This window comes from Hippopotamus amphibius, chromosome 17, assembly GCF_030028045.1.
Source record: "Hippopotamus amphibius kiboko isolate mHipAmp2 chromosome 17, mHipAmp2.hap2, whole genome shotgun sequence".
In the NCBI taxonomy this organism is placed as follows: domain Eukaryota; kingdom Metazoa; phylum Chordata; class Mammalia; order Artiodactyla; family Hippopotamidae; genus Hippopotamus; species Hippopotamus amphibius.
Genome location: NC_080202.1, coordinates 29319503 through 29340888, shown reverse-complemented (window position 1 = coordinate 29340888; position 21386 = coordinate 29319503). Strand labels below are relative to the sequence as shown.

Sequence of the window (21386 nt, the reverse complement as noted above, 5' to 3'; positions counted from 1 at the left end):
CCTCCTTGGTTAAGTTTATTCCTAGATATTTTATTCTTTTTGATGTGATTTTAAAGAGGGTTTTTTTTTTTTTTACTTTCTCTTTCTAATATTTCATTATTAGTTTACAGACTACAGCAGAATTGCGTATATTAATCTTGTTACCCTGCTACCTTTTTGAAATCATTTATTAGTTCTAATAGTTTTCTGTGGAGACTTTAGGGCTCTCTCTATAGAATATCATTTCATCTGCAAATAGTGGCAGTTTTACCTTTTCGCTTTCAATCTGGATAACTTTTATTTCTCTTTCTTGTCTGATATCTGTGGCTAGGATTTCTAATACTATGTTAAGTAGAAGTGGTGAGAGTGGGCATTCTTGTTGTGCTCCTGAATTTAGTGGGAAGGCCTCCAGCTTTTCACCAGTGAGTATTATGTTGGTGTGGGTTTGTTGTAAATGGTCTTTATTATATTCAGTTATGTTTCCTCTGTACTCACCTTTGCAACAGTTTTTATCATGAATGAATGTTGTATCTTGTCAAATGCTTGTTCTGCATCTTTTGAGATGATCACATGGTTTTTGTCTTTCCTTTTGCTAATGTGGTGTATCACATTGATTGACTTGCATATGTTGAAGGATCCTTCTGTCCCTGGAATGAATTCAACTTAATCATGGTGTATAATCCTTTTCATGTATTGTTGAATTTGGTTTGCTAATATTTTTTTTGAGGACTTTTGCATCAAAAGTGTTGGCATGTAGTTTTCTTTTTCTGTGGCATCTTTGTCTTGTTTTGGTATCAGGGTAATGGTGGCCTCGTAGATTGAATTTATGAGTGCATCCTCCTTTTCAGCTTTTTTGAAATAGTTTGAGAAGGATAGGTATAAGTTCTTTTATTACAGATTTTATTTCACTTATAGTGATTGTTCTTTCTTCTTGAGTCAGTCTTGCCAGGCAGTATGTTTCTAGAAACTTGTCCATTTCTTCTAGTTTGTCCAATTTGTTGGCATATAACTGTTCTTAGTGTTCTCTTATGATTTTTTTGTATTTGTGTGATAGCAGTTGTTATTTCCCCTCTTTGATTTCTTAATTTGTTTATTTGGGTCTTCTCTTTTATTCTTAGTGAGCCTAGATAGAGGTTTGTCAATTTTGTTTATCCTTTCAAAAAAACAGCTCTTGGTTTTATTGACCTTTTCTATTGTATTTTTTATCTCTATTTTATTTCCTCTGTGATCTTTATTACTTCCTTCTGCTGACTTTTGGCTTTGTTTATTGGTTTCCTAATTCTTGTAGGTGATAGGTTAGGTTGTTTATTTGAGATTTTTCTTGTTTCTTGAGGTAGGCCTGTATCGCTATGAACGTCCTTCTTGGAACTGCTTTTTCTACATCCCAGAGATTTTGTAAAGGTGTGTTGTCCTTTTTATTTGTCTTGAGGTATTTTCTGATTTCTTCTTTGATTTCATCATTGACCCATTGGTTTTTTAATAGCATGTTGTTTAGTCTCCATGTGTTTGTTCTTTTTTCGTTTTTTTCTTTGTGTGATTGATTCCTAGTTTCAGATCATTGTGGTCAGAAAAGATGCTTGATATAATTTTTATCCTCTAAATTTGTTGAGGCTTGTTTTGTGTTCTAGTATGTGGTCCATCATAGAGAACATTTCTTGCGTGCTTGAAAAGAATGTGTATTCTGCTTTTGGGGGGATGCAGTGTCCTGTAGATATTGATAAACCCAATTGTGTTGTGTCATTTAGGACCTTATTACCTTATTGATTTTCCGTCTGGATTATTTGTCCATTTATGTCAGTGGGGTGTTAAAGTCTCCTACTGTTATTGTATTAGTGTTAATTTCTCACTTTATGTCTCTTAGTGTTTGCTGTATATATTTAGGTCCTCTGGTTATAGGGTGCGTATGTTAATGAGTGTAATATCCTCTTCTTGTATCGATCCCTTTATTATTATATAATGTCCTTCTTTGTCTTTTGTTATAGCCTTTGTTTTAAAGTCTATTTTGTCTGTTATATATATTGTTACCCTACTTTCTTGTCATTTTCATTTTCATGAAATAGCTTTTTTCCGTCCCCTCACTTTCAGTCCATATGTGTCTTTAGCCCTGAAGTGAGTCTCCTGTAGGCAACGTATTGAAGAGTTTTGGTTTTTTTATCCTATCAGCCACCCTATGTCTTTTGATTGGAGTGTTTATTCCATTGATATTTATAGTAATTATTGCTATCTTATTACTTATTTTCCAGTTGTTTTTGTGTTCTTCTCTGTTTATTTCTTCTTTTTGTTTCTCCCATTGTGGTTTGATGATTTTCATTAGTAGTATGCTTGGTTTCCTTTCTTTTTATTTTTTGTGTTTCTTTTGTAAGTTTTTGATTTCTAGTTACCATGGTATTTATATATTTTGACCCGTAATTATATGTACTTCACTTAAATTGATAGTCATTTCAATTCAAACACATTCTAAAAGATCTGCATTTTTTACTCCTCTCCTGCATATTTTGTGTTTTTGATGTCATATTTTACATCTTAATGCTTATCCCTTAACTATTTATTATAGTTAGAGTTACTTTTACAATTTTTTGTCTTTTAATCTACATACTAACTTATTTAAGTAATCTTCAATCCTTATTATATATCTGTCTTTTCTGGTGGGATTTACCCTTTCCTATAGATTCTTACTTTCTTTTAGTTTAGAAAAGACCCTTCAGGATTTTTTTTAGAGTAGATCTGGTAATGCTGAATTCTTTTAGTTTTTGCTTATCAGGGAAGTTATCTCTCCTTCTATTCTGCATGATAATATTGCTGGGTAGAGTCTCCTAGGTTGCAGAGTTTTCCCTTTCAGCATTTTGAATATATCCTGCCACTCCCATCTGGCCTGCAGTGTTTCTATAGAGAAATCTACTGATAGCCTTATGGGGATTTCCTTGTATATAACTCTTTCTTTTTTTCTTGCTGCTTTTAGAATTCTCTCATTAACTTTTGCTATTTTAATTATGATATATCTTAGTGTGGGTGTGTTTGGGTTCATCTTGTTTTTGAACCTGTGTCCTTCTTGTGCCTAAATATCTGTTTCCTTCTTTCAGTTTGGGAAATTTTCCAGCCATAACTTCTTCAGTTACATTTTTGTTACTCTTCCTCTCTCTCCTCCTTCTGGAACCCCTATAATGTGCATGTTGGTAAATTTAATGTTATCCCAGAGATGCTATATGTTACTTTTGTTTTTTATTTGCCTTTCTGACTGCTGTTCTTATTGAATGATTTCCATTATTTTATCTTCCAAATCATTTGTGTGTTCTTCTGTGTCATTTGGTTTGCCATTCGTTCTTGCTAGTGTTTTTAATTTAAGATATTTAATTATCTGTTTTCAATTGGGTCTCTCTCTCTCTCTTTTTGTTTTTTTTTTTTTGGCTGAGCCATACAGCTTGTGGGATCTTAGTTCCTGGACCAGGGATTGAACCTGCACTCTAGGCTGTGAAAGCACAGAGTCATAACCGCTGGACTGCCAGGGAATTCCTTCTATTGGGTCTTTTTAATATTTTCTAGTTCCTGTTAAAGCAATCTGTGTTTAGATCAGTTCTTTTCCCTAATTCAATTAGCAATGTTTTGAACTCTTTATCTGGCAAATTATTTATTTCTGTTTCATTATTTATTTTTTCAAGGATTTTCTCTTACTATTTCAATTGAGAGTAGTTCCTCTGCCTTTTCATTTTAGTTAACTTTCTCTGTCTCTTGAAATTTAGGTAAAACAATTATCTACTGTGGTCTTGAGGACATGTTCTTTTGTGAGAGCATCCCTATGCAGACTGTGTGTGATTAGTGCCTTTAGTGGAAGGGCTGGATTTAATCTGGATGCCAATCATGTCTTTCTTCAGGGTGTGTGGGCAGCTGTCACCTTGGTAGGGAGTGTGGCTGGAGATGGAGGAGCTAAAGTCTGTGCAGGGTATGAAGTGGGACTTCTCTGCTCCATAGCTGTCACTACCTTGTCAGGGGTGGGATTTGCTCCCAAGTTGCTGGAGCAGAATCCCTGAGGGTTGGGCTACAGGTGGCTCTGTTTCCTTTAAGTATATGTTTTTTCTTCTCCCTACAGTGGGGCCTTTGCCCCAAAGGAGGGGGGTCCTGAAGCAGATGGGGCCCATGTGCTTACAGAGATCTGATACTCTGCCTGTGTAGGCATCTACAGCTTCACTCAGACACAGCCCATGGTTGCAACTTTTCCCTGGTCTTGGTCACCCCAGATCTAGTGTTGTGCTGTAGCATGGAGTGAGCAGGGCTGGAGTGTTTGCTCAGGTTGGGCTGACACACTTAGCAAGGCAGTCACAGGAAATCTGGCCACCACACTGCTATAAGAAATCTTGGCTGCTTCTGGGGTACCTCTTGAGTAAGCACCAACAATGACTACCACTTCCCTACCTGACTACACCCTGCACCCCCAGGTCACCTCTGCATCCCTAAGTCAAGTCTTTCCCCATGTCCTGGGTGCCCTAGATCCAGTGCCATGCTGTGGCATAGAGTGAGTGGAGCAGGGGTGTTCTCTTTGCTTGGACTGGGGAGCACAGCAAGGTGACAGTTGCTAGGACAGACCTCTTTTCACATTGCCTGGGGACAGGCTAGCACCCACCCACTCCTCGTGAGTATAGTCTAGGCTTCTCCAGCCTTTCTGTCTGTTCCAGCAGTTCTCCAGGTAGCCAAGGGGGCTTGTCTCCTTTGCATATGACCCCAGGACTGGGATGCTTAGTCTGTGGCTCAACCCACTCACACCCTGGGATGAATGTCTGCCCATGTAATCTCCCTTTTCCTCTGAGTTCCCTCCCATGGGCCCAGATCCCAGCCCAGTCACTTTTCTTCTCCTTGATTGTACAGGAGTCCTTCTACCATCTTCCAGTTAGTTTTCCATGAGAATTTTTCCATATGTTGATGTATTTTTTGTGTTTGTGGGGAGAGGTGAGTTCCTGGTCCTGTTACTCTTCCATATTCATCTCTCATCAAATTGCTTCCAATTTAAATTTATGAGTTTACCTTGCTGACATGCTGTATTCTTCTAGAGTAAATTTTACTTTCAACAAAACTTTCATCTGTTACTAAGTTTAGCTCAGGAACAATTTACACTGTAGTTAATTGCATTTTGCAATTTTATTATTATTTGATATAAAAAGAATCACTGTATGTTGAGTACCATCTGTGATAGGTCTTTTATTTGCATTATTTTTGTAAAATTGTTTTATTTCTTTGAAAATATTAATCTTATGCAAGAATTATTATATCTTACATGAAGAGTTTAAAGAATATAAAACAAATGTACATGTACCCCACCACCCAGATAAGAATGAGAATCTTTGACATTGCCTGTGTCTTTCTTCTTGGTCATATATACCTTTTTCCCCAAGAGGTAACTCTATTCCAAATGTTGAGTATCATTTATATGCTTTTTAAAAGTTGATTACTAAAATATTAATGAGGTCAAAGAGTTTGTTTACCTTCAACTTCACTTAAGGTTTTGTTAAAATTTTCCTGCTGTTTTTTCATCTCCTGGAAGAATGTTTGGCACATAGTATATGCTCAGAAAATAATTATTTGATTGGTGTATTGTTTTCTAAAGTAATTCTACCAATTTTCATTCCTACTAGTCTCATCTAAGAGTTCCATTGCTCCACATACTTTACATTTAGTCTAATTATAATGCATTTTGAGTTCTTTATACCATCTTACTTTTAAAATTTTTCTTTTTTCTTTTTTTAAACCCCCTTTCCCCCCATCTTTACTATATTTTTTTGGTTTGATTATGTTTGATTTTTTGGTCAGCGGTTTTTGCATTTTATTTTTTTCTCCCCCATCTTATTTAGAAATTATGCTTTCTCTTGCTAATCTTTTAGGGATTACTTTAAAATTTTAACATTCATCTTTAACTTAATCTAAAGTTAATCAGAATCTTTACCCCTCTTTCAAACATACAAGGTGCTGATAATAGTTTAACTCTGATTAGTCTCTTCCCAACTTACGTGCTTACTATTGCCCAGTATTTTAGCTTTAGTGATGCATTGTTTCTCTAATTCACTGTCTGTCTTTGCAATCACCTGCTATTTCAGTCACATAACCATTGAGTTTCTAATTTATTTTCTACCTGGTATTTTTATAATAATATCTTGTTCCTAATTTTATTCTTGATTCACCTTTTTTAACTTAAAAAAGATAAACAAAATGTAGTACATGCATACAATGGACTATTATTGTGACCATAAAAGCAGTGAAGTTCTGATATATGCTATAACATAGACAAACCTTGAAACATTAAGCTGAGTGAAAGGAGCTAGACACAAAAAGTTATATGATTCTATTTATACAAAATGCCCAGAATAGTCAAATCCATAGAGACAGAAAATAGATTAGTGGTTGCCTGGGGCTAGCAGGATAGGGAAAAATAGCAAGTGACTGCTAATGGGTATGGGGTTTCTTTTGGGGATGATGAAAATTTTCTAGAATTAGGTGATTGATATATATCTTTGTAAATATACTAAAAGCCACTTAATTGTACACTGAAACTGTGAACTTTTTGTGAATTATATTTCAGTAAACCTGTTATTAATAAAAAGTCACATATTGATATATAAAGTATGGTATCACACATAAAAATTAAAACTTAAAAATATTTTTAAAACTATTCATCATATATATTAATGAAAATATGAAGTAATGGTATAAAAGCATACTTGGGAACTGTCCATAAGAAACTCCATAAAAAGAGAATGTAAGAAAGTGGTTATACCAAAAACTGGGAGAAAATATTTGTAATACACATAATATATACAATGCTGGTATCCAAAATATATGAAGAACTCTTAGAAATAAATCAGAAAAAGACCCATCAATACTATACCTAGGTGTGTACCTTAAAGAAATTTTTACCCATGTGCTGTAGTTGGTATGTACAAGAGTGTTCATTGCTGGTGAGCAGAAAACCCCAATGTTCATCTACAGGAGGATGGGTAGATAAATTGTGGCATATTAATCTAATCAAATATCAGTCAAAGTGAATGTATTAATGTTATAATACCATATAATCACATGAATGAATGATAAAAAATCCTGTAGGGTAAAAAGACCACGTTTTAGAAGACTATCTGCTGCATTTTAATGAAGCTAAAAACCAGCAAAACAAAAAGACATGTTAAGGATACATAGTATGTGACAAACCATTTTAAAGTAAATAGTATGGGAATAATAAAGGCATAGTCCCTTACTAGTGGTTACCTCTAGTGTAGTGGGAGAGGAGTATATTACATAAATTCAATAGTATTAGCAATTTTATAATTTTTTTTTTACTTTAAAGGTAAGTTTATTGTAACTAATGAATATAAAATCTGACAGATGTTTTCAAATATTTTTGCAAAAAAAAGTAAATCCCTCCCTTGTCCCCTGTCCCTACAAGATACAGAGTTAGAACTTGGACAGAGTTTTACATGAAACCTAAACATGAAATTCTCATTTGTCAGTTGATCCTTAAAGGCTCCAGCACATTATATTCTAAGTAAAGGTCCATTGTCATCTGGTCTAATATGTTTCTTCTTTATAGAGACATCATTTTGTCCAGTCTATTAACCAGATTAAATCAACCTTAACACGTCTCATCTGACAAGCGTGTCCATAGCCAATTTCACATGAGGTAGTTGGACTGTTTACTGACATTCTGGTGAAACCGTCATGACACAGGGGACTCATGCATGAAACATGCCAGGAGACTGGCTCATTAGCCTTCTGGGAAGCAACAGAATTACTACTAGATCACCCTTTCTTGTCACCACTGACTCCACGTACACCTGTAAGTAGACACAGATACACAGGAGCCTGTGGGTGAGATCAGCTTCGCAAGGGGTACCATCCATCCCACGGTGGTTTCTGTGTATAAGGTACAGGGAGGAAATACTGATCACACTTTAAAATATATAAAATAGAAAGGATAGTGCTTAAAACCAGCAAGATCTCTTGCTGGTGTTCTCACATAGCTTAGCTGAAAACATTTGTTCACTCTGAAAGAGAAATGATTAAAAAGGGTAACCAAAGAATTTTGAAAACTTTTGCTTTGCAGAATGGTGGTATGTTTTTTCCTTTTAATGAAAGGCTATATAGAAACAGTGGAGAAGAAAGATCAGTGCCTGTGTCAACCGTACCACTGTGGATCACTTCCAAGTACCCTGATGCAACAGTGCAACAAGAAATCACGCAAATGGCCTCTGTACACAGACTACTGCCTGCACCGGTATAGGACTGGGGACATTTCCAGAGGAGGTCTAATGAATAGTATGTTCATGGAATTGCTAAAAGGACCCTACTAACACCCTTGTGATAGATAAGCAGTCTTAAAATACTGTTAGACGGCTACTGGATATTTTTATGTCATTCTTATTAACCCCTGAGTAAGCAACTGCAGACCACAAAGATTTGCTGGCCCGGAAGCAGGGTGTGTTTCTAAGTAAAGCACTCTATGTGCATGTCACAAGGACACGGGTTGCCGTAGACACTGAAGCTCATGTACAGACTCCACCAGATCATAAACAGCATGGAAGTCAGGCCCTCCAACACCAAACACGTTAGCTCAAGCTAACAGAACATGGCTTGAAACGTATTGTACTTATAAATTCTAAATCTAAAAAATTTTTTAAAGATTGATAGTTCACCTTAAAAAAAGCCATGAAACATGAGACACATTAAATGGATTCATGGATGTTTTATTTTATTGTCCTGCTTTAAAACTTATATATTTGTTACATGTATGTTTTTTAATATATTTCAACTATATAACAAAATGCTTGGAATTATTAAAATGCTTGGGGAGAAGTAAGAAGGGGTTTTTGCAATGTTTTGTTACTTTCAAAATCTGAAGTAAATATACTTAAATGTTAAGTTTTAATGCACTATTATAATAAGTTTTAAAATCATGGAAAAAATCTAAAATAAACAGAATAGAAAGCTGCAGTATATTGATAATTTTTTAAAGACATAAAACACTATATATAGTATAATTTAATTTTTTCAAAGGATATATAATTTATTGTTTTATATATAGGTGCTTAATTCATAGATGAAATCAGGAAAATTATACACCAGTGGATTAATAGTGTTTGTCTCTGGAGGAGTGGTTCTCAAGGGCCGGGATGTGGGTTTTTTGCCTCAGAGGGCATTTGGCAATGTCTGGGGACATTTTGGGTTTTTACAATTGGGATAATGCCACCAAATTAGGAATAACCAATAAAAAATACTTCCTAAAACTTTACATATGAGAATTTAAAATTATTGGTAAATAATTTATGTCAAAAACATTGGTAATAAACTTATAAAAGAAGCTAAATCTCACTAGTAGTTAGGAGAATTCAGATTAACAAACAATATACTATTTCATAGTCAACATACTGACAAAAATTAAAGTGTGAAAACAGCAAATGCCGTTAAGAATGTAGGAAATTAGAACTGCTTATATACTAGTGTTGTGCATAAATTGATACAACCAGTTTGGAAAGCAATTTTACAATATCTGAGAAAGTTGACAGTATATATACCCTAAGACTCAGCATTTTCTCTTCTAGGGAGGTACTGTAGAGAAATTTTCACACATCTATACAAGGAGACATGTAAAATGTCTTATTATAACAAACAGACTGGGGTAATTATAAAAAGCCCATCAGTGAGAGAATGGATAGTAAATTATATTCATCCAGTTGGACACCATTTAAATTTAAAATAAGTGAACTACTATGGAGAACAGTATGGAGGTTCCTCAAAAAACTAAAAATAGAACTACCATATGACCCAGCAATCCCACTCCTGGGCATATACCCAGAGAAAACCATAATTCAAAAAGATACATGTACCATAATGTTCATTACAGCATTATTTACAATAACCAGGACATGGAAGCAACCTAAATGTCCATCGACAGATGAATGGATAAAGAAGATGTGGCACATATATACAATGGACTATTACTCAGCCATAAAAAGGAATGAAATTGAGTTATCTGTAGTGAGGTGGATGGACCTAGAGTCTGTCATACAGAGCAAAGTAAGTCAGAAAGAGAAAAACAAATACCATATGCTAACACATATATGGAATCTAAAAAAATGGTACTGATGAACTCAGTGGCAGAGGAAGAATAAAGATGCAAATGTAGAGAACCGACTTGAGGACACAGCGGGGAGGCGGGGAGGAGAAGCTGGGACAAAGTGAAAGAGTAGCATTGACATTTATATACTACCAAATGTAAAATATATAGCTAGTGGGAAACAACTGCATAACACAGGAAGATGGGTGATGACCTAGAGGGGTGGAATAGGGAGTGTGGGAGGAAGGCTCAAGAGGGAGGAGATACGGGGATATATGTATAAATACAGCTGATTCACTTTGTTGTACAGCAGAAACTGGCACGACAGTGTAAAGCTATTATACTCCAATAAAGATTGAAAGAAAAAGTAAATAGCATCTAAACTTATCTGATTTTAGTTAAAAAAATAAAATAAGTGAGCTAGTTTTGCAGTTAACAATGTTGAGCAATTGTGAAATCGTAACATTGAGATAAAAAATAAAAATAATTTGTAAGATTATCCTTTTGTATTATACTATTCGTGTAAAATCATAAATGCTCAATGTTATTAGGGTATAAATGTAGTAGTGAATCAAATCATGGACAGGAAGGATACGCCAACCTTAAGATAATGATTCCTGCTGAGAAACAATGGAGAAAGCTTTCAGCTGGGTCTGTAATGTTTATTTCTTAAAAATATATATATAAATTTCAAGCAAATATCAATTAGTATTTACTTGATGATAACAAGTAAATGGGTATTCTTTATATTATTCTTTTTCCTTTTTAAATTTTTTTTTTGGTGTATTTGGAACATTTTTTATGACTGAAGGAAAAGAATATCAAAAGTTAAAACTCACTAATTCCATGTTATGCAAGGCAATGACTGTGTAGACAGGGTGGGCAGATGATGCTGGCTTAAAACGCTCTAGAATCATTTCTGAAGGAACCTTTCCTGATGTTTTCCCTTCCTGCTCTCTTGTTTTCTGTCTGTGGCCAGCCACCTGTACATTGACCAGTTTGTTTCTGCCATAGTATATCCTGTACACACTTCTATTAAATTACATATTGCACCAATTACATTTATTTACATGCTGTCCTCACCCTAGAGACCATAGCTCATTGAGGGTAGGGGCTATGTCTTGTTTGTGTGTCCCTTTGTATAGTTTGGTGCCTAACAATTAGTAAACACTAAATAAATACTTGGTAAATGAAGTGGTGGATGACTGAACAGGTTTCAAAGGAGGAAGGAATATATAAAGGATAATTACTAGTATTAACCTTTATCTACATTTTAGTTTTGATGTTCTTATCAGAGTCTGATAATAGGGCATCTAGTCAGTCTTTATGCATTAGTTAAGATTAGATTTTGCTATGTATAACCTGAGAACCTAAAATAACAGTGGTTTCCATTAGAAATTTATTCTTCTTATACCAAAAAAGAAACCTGAAAGAAGGTAATCCAGGGCTCACAGAGAGATTCTACATGCTTTAAGTATCTTTCTGCTCCACCATCTTCATTGAGGTGAGCCAAGATTTATTTAAAAACCAAGGTTTATTATCATAAACCAAGATGACTACTTAAATTCCAGCAATCTTTTCTTTCTTCTCTCCTTTCTTTTCCTTCCTTCTTTCATCTTTTTTTTTTTCCTTTTAATTAAAGCCAAAGAAAAAGAAAAAGGACAAGGAGTACCTACCCCTACTTTTGAAAGTTCTACCAGAAGTTCCCTGCAAGTTCGCCTTATATCTCCTTTGCTAGTACATAGTCATATGGCCTCATCAAGCTGCAGAATGGGCTGGGAAATATCTTTTAGCTGAATGACATTTCTAGCTAAAAATTGTGGTTTTGTTACTAAAGAACAAGGAGAGAATGGGCATTGAAATACAACTAGCAGTCTCTGAAATTTTAATCAGCTATGGGTACTAAAAAGAGAAGGTAGAGAGAAGTTTGTTCCAGAGAAGCTTTTTAGTTTATTATTTGTGTAAGCCTGCCCATAAACAAACCAAAAATTAGAATATTTTGTATTCAACCCAATTACTGTCAACCTTAGTTTTGGTCTCAAGTACAAGATATCAACAAAATATCCATATTTTAGAGTGCTACTTAGAAAAATTAATGTTAAATTGGATTTATTAGGATTTTCTTGCTGTTTTTCTTCTTCCATGTCGCATATTTTAAACTAAGAAATAATTTGAATTTTGGTTCTAGGGATATGCTTATCAATTTGGCATAGGCCAGAGTGCTAGCCTTGGGGGGAAAAAAAATGAGGTGGTGGTAGATCAAGAAGCTAATATTTTATGGAAAATTAATCCACAGTCATCAGACTTTCTTTGATCATGGTCACTGTTCCTGATATTGATTCTTTTCACTGGATTGTAAAATAAAGTTGTAATGAAAATTTTTATTCTTTGGAGATTTGAAAAATTGCTTCACATAAATCCTTTTCCTTCCAGGCTCTAAATTATCTCGGTATTCAGCCCACAAAGGAACAACACCAAGCCCTGAGGCAGCAAGTGCAAGTAGACCCAAGGGGGACAGTGTCTTTTGGAGGTAATATTTAGGTTCATCATGTTGTATCATCACAGAAACTTGATTGAAAAGTTATTGTGGCCCATATTTATTGAGTGCTTTTTCTTTAGAAGTGGAGAAAGAAAAATAAAACCACATCTATTTTAAATTCCTTAATTAGTATTCTAAAGACTCAGATAGAATTGTTGGCCTGGCCAGGTCAGCAGAAAGGACAACTTTCTTAGAATCTTTCAGCTTTAAAATATCATCATTCTATCATATTCTTTTTTATTTTTAATTTACTGAATAAGCATTGCTTTAACAATAACGAAACAGTACAAAATATAGAAGCCTTAGGTCTGCTTCTTTGAAATTATAATTTTTTCAGCCAATATGAGATAATAAATATTTTTATGATGCTGTATAATTATTCTTATTTTTATTCTATAATTGTTATTAAAGATAGCAAAATGTTGACACAGTTGATATACTATAATATTAAGCTTTTCCACTTTTGATGGTTTTTTTGATGAAATTTTGATGTTTTTCATTAACTGACAATATAAATAATTCTATATTTTATATAGCTTTTTTTCTTCTTTCTCTTAGGATAAATCCCAACAAGTGGCTTAGACTTTTCATATGTATTGATAAATTGTTTTCCAAAGACATTTTACACACATATTTGTTCTGCCACTAGTAATGTTTGAATGTAGCAGTTTTTTGTATCCTTGACAGCATTAAGTATTTAATTTTTTTCTTATAGAGTAGATGCAACATTGTATCATTTAGAAAGCATCTGCATTGGTAAGGAAGGAAATTTGGGGGTTTGAAGTGATGATAAAAGATGTATTTGTTCCCCTCTCCTCTTGAAAATCATACCAATATAATGAGAACAAGAAACAGAAGTACATGTAAAACCACAATGTATAAGGACAGAAAGTAGATGAGGAAAATAAATGAATTAGTGAGCAGAGGCATGTAAAGTCCAAGTGTCTGAAGAGATAGGAGAATCACAACGGGGAACAAGCTGATTCCTGGAAGGGCTTAGGAATTGAAAGCATCGAATACTTAAGGCTGGGTTTAGGCAGAGTATTTAAAACAGAATTGTTAGAAGTCTGTATAAGGAGCAATTATATATGCTGTTCTCTGCCCCCTCTCAAGCAATCCAGCAGTGACCACTCCATTACCCTTGCAGAGGAAAATAAGTATATTCTCATGAGAAATTAAACCAGACTGATTCTGGACCTATAGTTGCCAGCAGCTAAAGAGTTTGAGGGTGTGTAAGGTGAATTATCACTTGCAACACATACCCAGATTGCTCAGTGATACTTGCAACCATGTTTATACTCTGTAGGCAAGAGGCTGTAAGATTCTCTTTGAAGAACCTGAGCAGAGTATCAAAATAACTGGCCACCAGATGATTGCTCTGTAGCAAAATTCACTGGTTGACAAAGGGAGTTATTCACACAAAATTTCCAATCAACAATTTAGTGCCTGATTCGACTTAAATATGAAATTAAAGCCAAGGGTCACCAGATATTTGGAGAAATCCTCCAACATAAAATGTAAAGCCCTAAAGTATCAGACAAATAGAAAAAGAACTTAGAAAAGGGGAAATATTACAAGAGCAGGTAAACCATAATTAGCATCTTTAAAAAAGATAAGCAAAACTAAGGCATCCATGAAATAAGAGTAGGATATTGTAAAATAGGAACAATTAAAAGGATCATTGGAAACTAAAAATATAGTAGCCAAATTTTTTTAAAAATTGAGAATAGATAGATGAACAGGTCACACTTCATGTCTGAAGAAGCTTATAGTTTGCTAGGTTGGCATCAGGCAGTGTTATATAATAAGCAAGAGAATATGCCTTGAAGTCAGACCTTATGTGAAATCTTGCTCTGCTACTTATTTGCCAAGTAGCCTTGGGAGGTTTAAGACAGTTAGCTTAGCCTCAAACTCTAAAATGAAGAGGATAAGAAGACCTATTACACAAAATTCTAAAGATGAAATTGCAAAGTGCCGTGCCTAACATATAGAGGCTATCATAGAAACATTTGCTGCTATTATTATTACTATTATTATTATTATTAAACTTCAGGTTCTTTTGGCTAGAAAAGCTGTAAATCGTAATATTGTCATATGTTTCAGAAAAAGTTCTATTCATAATAAAAGAGTTGGAGAGAGAGTTATGCCGTGATATTTATTTGCTTCATTATCATAACTGATTTATTAACTTCAGCAAAGTTAAATGCAGTGAGTGAAAACCAGTTTATCTTTTACTTCTTATATGAACCTAAATTTATCTGTCACTTCAGTTAATACTATCTTAAGGTAAGTTAAGTAAGTTAAATTTTAAGCGTTAGTTATAACACATTTTTCTTCAACTTCATATAGAAAAATGTAAGATTTGCTTCGAGGAGGTTAAATGCTGTATTCTTACTGAAATGTGTTCTATTTTAGATTTTGTCCAGGTTGCCAGAAACTTGTTTTGCTTGCAGTTGGATGAAGCAAATGTTGGCACACATGAAATTTCTAACATATTAGATTCACAGGTAGAGTATGCCATGTAGAATTGTCTTGATTGCACTGAAATCATGTCTTAAATGTTATCTTGTCATATACGTTGTCTTTTTTCATTTTTTATTTTTTTAAAAATAAATTATGCAGATAATATATGCTTTTTGGATAAATATATAAAATATAGACAATTTAAAATCAAAAGTAAAATTTTATCTTGATCTCCTCTCTCCTCTTCTCTCACTGTTCCCTCATGCTACTCCCATCTGTAATTTACCACGGAAAAGTACACATATCATAAGTGTAAACCCTCTGAAATTCTACAATCTGAACCATCCTTATGTAAGCAGCATCTATGTCAAGAAACATAATGTTACAGAAACTACCAGGACCCTGATGTCTCTTAGCCCTGTGTTCCTTTCTAATTACTAGTGCTTGCCCTTCCCACCCCAAGTCAAGGTAACGAGCTACTCTTTTGCCTTTTAACAACGTAGATTGGTTTTGCTTTTTGCGCTTTATATAAAATGGAATTGTGAAGTCTGTTAACTTCATAAGTCGTTTGTTCTCCAAACCTTTGACATTTATATTGTCAAATTTTTCAGTCCTTTCCTTTATGGATTTTTGATATTGTTACATTATTAAGGAAGGTCTTCCCAATTTATATTGCATATTAGCATATTATATATAAATAACTTGTTTTTGTTTATACATGAGGTTGGGCCCCAAATGGATAACCACTTGCCATTATTCCACCATCATTTATTCAATAACCATCCTTTTCCTTTTTTGCCACTAATTTGAAATACAAACTTTAATACGTACTGAATTGCATCTGGATATACAGCTCTGTATCTAAACAAACCACTCTGTTCCATTGATCCATTTCTCGCTGCCAGTACATTATTATTTTAATTACTCTAGCTTTATACTTCTAGGTTCATTGTTATCTGTTAGGTTAAGTCTTCAATTATTTTTTAACTTCTTGATTTTGATCATCTACATGATCTTTAGAATAATTTTGCCGTAGTAATAAAGTTTCGATTGGGACATTCTTTTTTTAATTTGAATTACGCTGAATATAGAGGATGGTTTGGGAGAAGTGAACATGGTTTGTTTCTCTATTCATTTAGCCCTTTGTTGATGTTTTGGAAAGAGAAAATTATATCTTGGTAGGATGGCGGCGAAGTAGAGAGACGTGGAGTGCATCCCTCTCCACAGATGCATTGGGAATGCACGGAAGGACGCAGTCATTCCCACAGAGAACCAGCTGAACACCAGCAGACGGCCTCGGACACCGGAAAGGGCTGCGGAGAACCTGACATAGCTGACTGAATATTCGTCTAATCCAATACTTGGACATTAGTCTGAGGCTTGGACAGTCTTCTATAAACACCTCTATCACCAGGACAAGCAACCCCAAAAGCTTGGACAACCATGAGGAAACAAAGAAACACCATGCAGGCAAAGGAGCAGGAAAAAAACCCACAAGACCAAATAAATGAGGAGGAAATAGGAAAAATGCCTGAAAAAGAATTTAGAGTAATGATAGTAAAAATGATACAAAATCAGATTACCAATGGCATTTTTCACAGAACTAGAGCAAGAAATCTTACGATTTGTATGGAAATGCAAAAGACCCCGAATAGCCAAAGCAATCTTGAGAAGGAAAAATGGAGTTGGTGGAATCAGGCTTCCTGACTTCAAACTATACTACAAGGCCATAGTGATCAAGACAGTATGGTACTGGCACAAAAATAGAAAGGAAGATCAATGGAACAGAATAGAGAACTCAGAAGTAAGCCCAAACACATATGGGCACCTTATCTTTGACAAAGGAGGCACGAGTATACAATGGAAAAAAGACAGCCTCTTCAATAAGTGGTGCTGGGAAAACTGGACAGCAACATGTAAAAGAATGAAATTAGAACACTTCCTAACACCATACACAAAAATAAACTCCAAATGGATTAAAGACCTACATGTAAGGCCAGACACTATCAAACTCCTAGAGGAAAACATAGGCAGAACACTCTATGACATACATCAAAGCAACATCCTTTTTGACCCACCTCCTAGAATCATGGAAATAAAATCAAGAATAAACGAATGGGACCTCATGAAACTTAAAAGCTTTTGCACAGCAAAAGAAACCATAAACAAGACTAGAAGGCAACCCTCAGAATGGGAAAAAATAATTGCCTATGAAACAATGGACAAAGGATTAACCTCCAAAATATACAAGCAGCTCATGCAGCTTCATACCAAAAAAGCAAATAACCCAATCCACAAATGGGCAGAAGACCTAAATAGACATTTCTCCAAAGAAGACATACAGATGGCCAACAAACACATGAAAAGATGCTCAACATCACTCATCCTCAGAGAAATGCAAGTCAAAGCCACAATGAGGTATCACCTCACACCAATCAGAATGGCCATCATCACAAAGTCTGGAAACAACAAATGTTGGAGAGGGTGTGGAGAAAAGGGAACTCTCCTGCACTGTTGGTGGGACTGTAAGTTGGTACAGCCACTATGGAAAACAATTTGGAGGTTCCTTAAAAAACTACAAATAGAACTACCATATGATCCAGTAATCCCACTCCTGGGCATATACCCAAAGAAAACCATAATCCCAAAAGAAACTTGTACCATAATGTTTATTGCAGCACTCTTTACAATAGCCAGGACATGGAAGCAACCTAAATGCCCATCAACAAATGAATGGATACAGAAGATGTGGCATATATATACAATGGAATATTACTCAGCTATAAAAAGGGATGAGATGGAGCTATATGTAATGAGGTGGATAGAACTACAATCTGTCATACAGAGTGAAGTAAGTCAGAAAGAGAAAGACAAATATTGTATGCTAACTCACATATACGGAATCTAAAAATGGTACTGATGAACTCAGTGACAAGAACAGGGAAGCAGATACAGAGAATGGACTGGAGAACTCGAGGTATGGGAGGGGGCGGGGGGTGAAGGGGAAACTGAGAAGAAGCGGGAGAGTAGTACAGACATATATATACTACCAACTGTAAAATAGTCAGTGGGAAGTTGTTGTATAACAAAGGGAGTCCAACTCGAGGATGGAAGATGCCTTAGAGGACTGGGGCAGGGAGGGTGGGGGGGAATCGAGGGGGGGGCGTCAAGGAAGGGAGGGAATATGGGGATATGTGTATAAAAACAGTTGATTGAACCTGGTGTACCCCCAAAAAAAATAAAATAAAATAATAATAAAATTAAAAAAAAAATTATATCTTGCTTTATATAGGTCTTAAGTATTTCTTGTTAGGTCTGAATAAGTATGCTATAATTTTTGATGCTATTGGAAATGCAAATTTTTTTACCATTATATTTTCTAATTGACAATTAATAAAAATTAATTTTTGAATAGTTATTCTGTGTGATGCCACTTTATTGAACTCCCTTATTCCAGTTATTTTTCAGTTATTTATTTTGGGTTTTCTCAATAGATGTTTCAAATTTATTACTGTTGTCTCCTTTACAAAGTTTTACTTTTTATGAATACTGTTGAGTAGGAGCTACAGAAGTGAGCAAGAAATTAATTTCCATGATATTTGAGCCATTTTACAGTTTTAACTTTTTAAAAGAAGCTAGATTTATCTTACTTAATGAATAAGTTTAACAGTTGACCATTGAACTACTTGGGTTTGAACAGAATGTGTCCACTTATACACTGATTTTTTTTTTTTTCAGTAGTATGTACTGTAGTACTACACAGTCTAAGATTGGTTGAATCCTTAGGTACAAAACCACAGATACGGAGGGCCTACCGTAAAGTCATACTTGGATTTTCCACTATGTGGAGGATCAGTGTCCCTAACCCACCCGCATTGTTCAAGGGTCAGCTGTATACCATTCCAATTCATTTTGTTTGTTTGTTTTGTTTTGTTTAAAGGAACAGCCTCTTTCTGTGTCATGGAATTTTTTTTTTTTTTTTTTTTTTGGCTGCTTTTTGTTCTTTGTTGCTGCACATGGGCTTTTCTCTAGTTGCAGCAGGCAGGGGCTACACTTCGTTGTGGTACACGGGCTTCTCATTGTGGTGGCTTCTCTTGTTGTGGAGTACGGGCTCTAGGTGTGCAGGCTTAAGTAGTTGCAGCATGTGGGCTCAGTAGTTGTGGGTTGTGGGCTCCAGAGCACAGGCTCAGTAGTTGTGGCGCACGGGCTTAGTTGCTATGCAGCATATGGGATCTTTCCGGCCCAGTGCTCGAACCTGTGTCCCCTGCATTGGCAGGCAGATTCTTAACCACTGTACCACCAGGGAAGTCCCTACCATTCCGATTCTTCTGAAACAGTTTAAATAAAGAAACTTTATCTGTTCCTTGAAGGTTTGAAAATGTTTCATATGCCAAGTGATTTGGGCCTAGATCTTTCAGGAGAGGAGACATTTCCTACTTATTTTAATGTCTTTTAAGGTTGTTCTATTCAAGTTTTTGTCCTTTTCTTGAATAATTTTGTTAATGTACATCTTCCTAGAAAATTTTTCCTTTCATCAAGATAGTAAAATTTATCAAACATTAACATGGAATTTTTTTACATTTTTAATCCTTATTTTGATGATAATATTGCTTTTTATTTCATAGATGTACTGCGCTACACTTTTTTTTTTCTTTTTTTGGCCATGCCACGTGGCTTGTGGGATCTCACTTCCCCCACCAGGGATTGAACCCAGGTCTCTACAGTGAAAGTGCTGAATCCTAACCACTAGACCTCCAGGGAACTCCCAAAGCAATTTTTTTTTTTTAATTTATTTGGCTGCATCAGGTCTTAGTTGTGGCACATGGGATCTTTGTTGCAGGATCTTTCATTGCAGCATATGGGCTCTTTGTTGCGGCACGCAGGCTTCTCTTTAGAGCACAGGCTCTCTAGTTGTGGTGCACGGGCTCACTAGTTGTGGCACACAGGCTCTAGAACATGTGGGCTCAGTAGTTGCAGCATGTGGGCTTAGTTGCCCCACAGCATGTGGGATCTTAGTTCCCTGACCAGGCATCGAACCTGCATCCCCTGCATTAGAAGGTGGATTCTTAACCACTGGACCACCAGGAAGTCTCCCAACACAATTTTTGCAAAGTAATCACACCCATAAGTTTTTATAGGTCATATTTTAATAATCACTCAATGTATATAATGTTTCCATTGTGGATGCTTCTTTGACCTTATTTTAAAGTGTTTTAAACATTTTCTAGTTATATAGCTCCCTTTTGATTACTGATTTCTAGTTTAATTCCAGAGGTTAGAGAGCCTATTCTATGCGGTATTGATCCTTTGACCATATACCCAGCATATAGTCAATTTTATGGAATGTTTCCCATCTTGTGAAAAGCATGTATATTCTACAGTTTTGGGTATAGTGCTTCCTATATGTCAGTTACATCAAGGTTGTTAATCATGTGTTTCAAATTTTCTATTTCCTTTTAAAACTTTCTACTTCATTTATCTGTCTTTTGTCACCTTTTATTGTACTATTACTGAGAGAGAGGTGTTTTAAAATCTCCTCCATTTAATTTTGCTAATTTTCACTTTAAATGTCATAAGGCTATATTATTAGGTGTATACTGTTTTGGAATTGTTGTATTCTGGTGTGGTATTGAATCTCTTCATTTCTAGAATGTTTCTTGCCTTAACATTAACTTAGTCTAATTGTGTAGTCATTGGTGGTTTGTTTGGTTTCCAGTTATTATAAATATAGTTTTTTTAAGTTATAATTAAGATGCAATATTAGTTTCAGGTGTACAACATAGGAAACGATATTTTTATACTTTACAAAATGATCACAACAATAAAACCAATTACCACCCATCACCATACAGAGTTGTTACAATATTATTGACTATATTCCCTATGTATACGTTACATCCCTGTGACATTTATTTCATATTTGGAAATTTGTACCTCTTAATCCCCTTCACCTATTCTGCATGCATCCCCATCTGTCTCCCCTCTAGTAACCACTTGTTTGTTCTCTGTATCTATGAGTCTGTTTCTATTATATTTTGTTCATTTTATTTGTTTGTTTTGTTTTTTAGGTCCCACAGGTAAATGAGATCATACAGTATTTGTATTTTTTATGTCTGAGTTATTCCACTTAGCATAATATCCTTCAAATCCATCCATGTTGCCACAAATGGCAAGATTCATTCTTTTTTATGGCTTAGTAATATTATATATATATATATATAATGTATAATATATGTAACATTATATACTGATGTATATGTTTATATATACATACCACATCTTTATTAATTCATCCATTGATAGACACTTAGGTTGCTT

At 35.0% G+C, this 21386-nt stretch overlaps 1 protein-coding gene across 4 annotated transcripts in view; it reads left to right on the top strand.

Moving 5' to 3' along the window:
• The window catches only part of STXBP4 (syntaxin binding protein 4), a 185480-nt gene that overhangs the window by 39685 nt on the left and 124409 nt on the right, over positions 1-21386 (top strand). For all 4 annotated transcript variants that reach the window (XM_057713743.1, XM_057713746.1, XM_057713742.1 and 1 more), the window contains 2 exons: positions 12500-12596; positions 15021-15112. In XM_057713743.1, coding sequence (XP_057569726.1) covers positions 12500-12596; positions 15021-15112 — 189 coding nt within the window. The remainder of the gene's footprint in view (positions 1-12499; positions 12597-15020; positions 15113-21386) is intronic.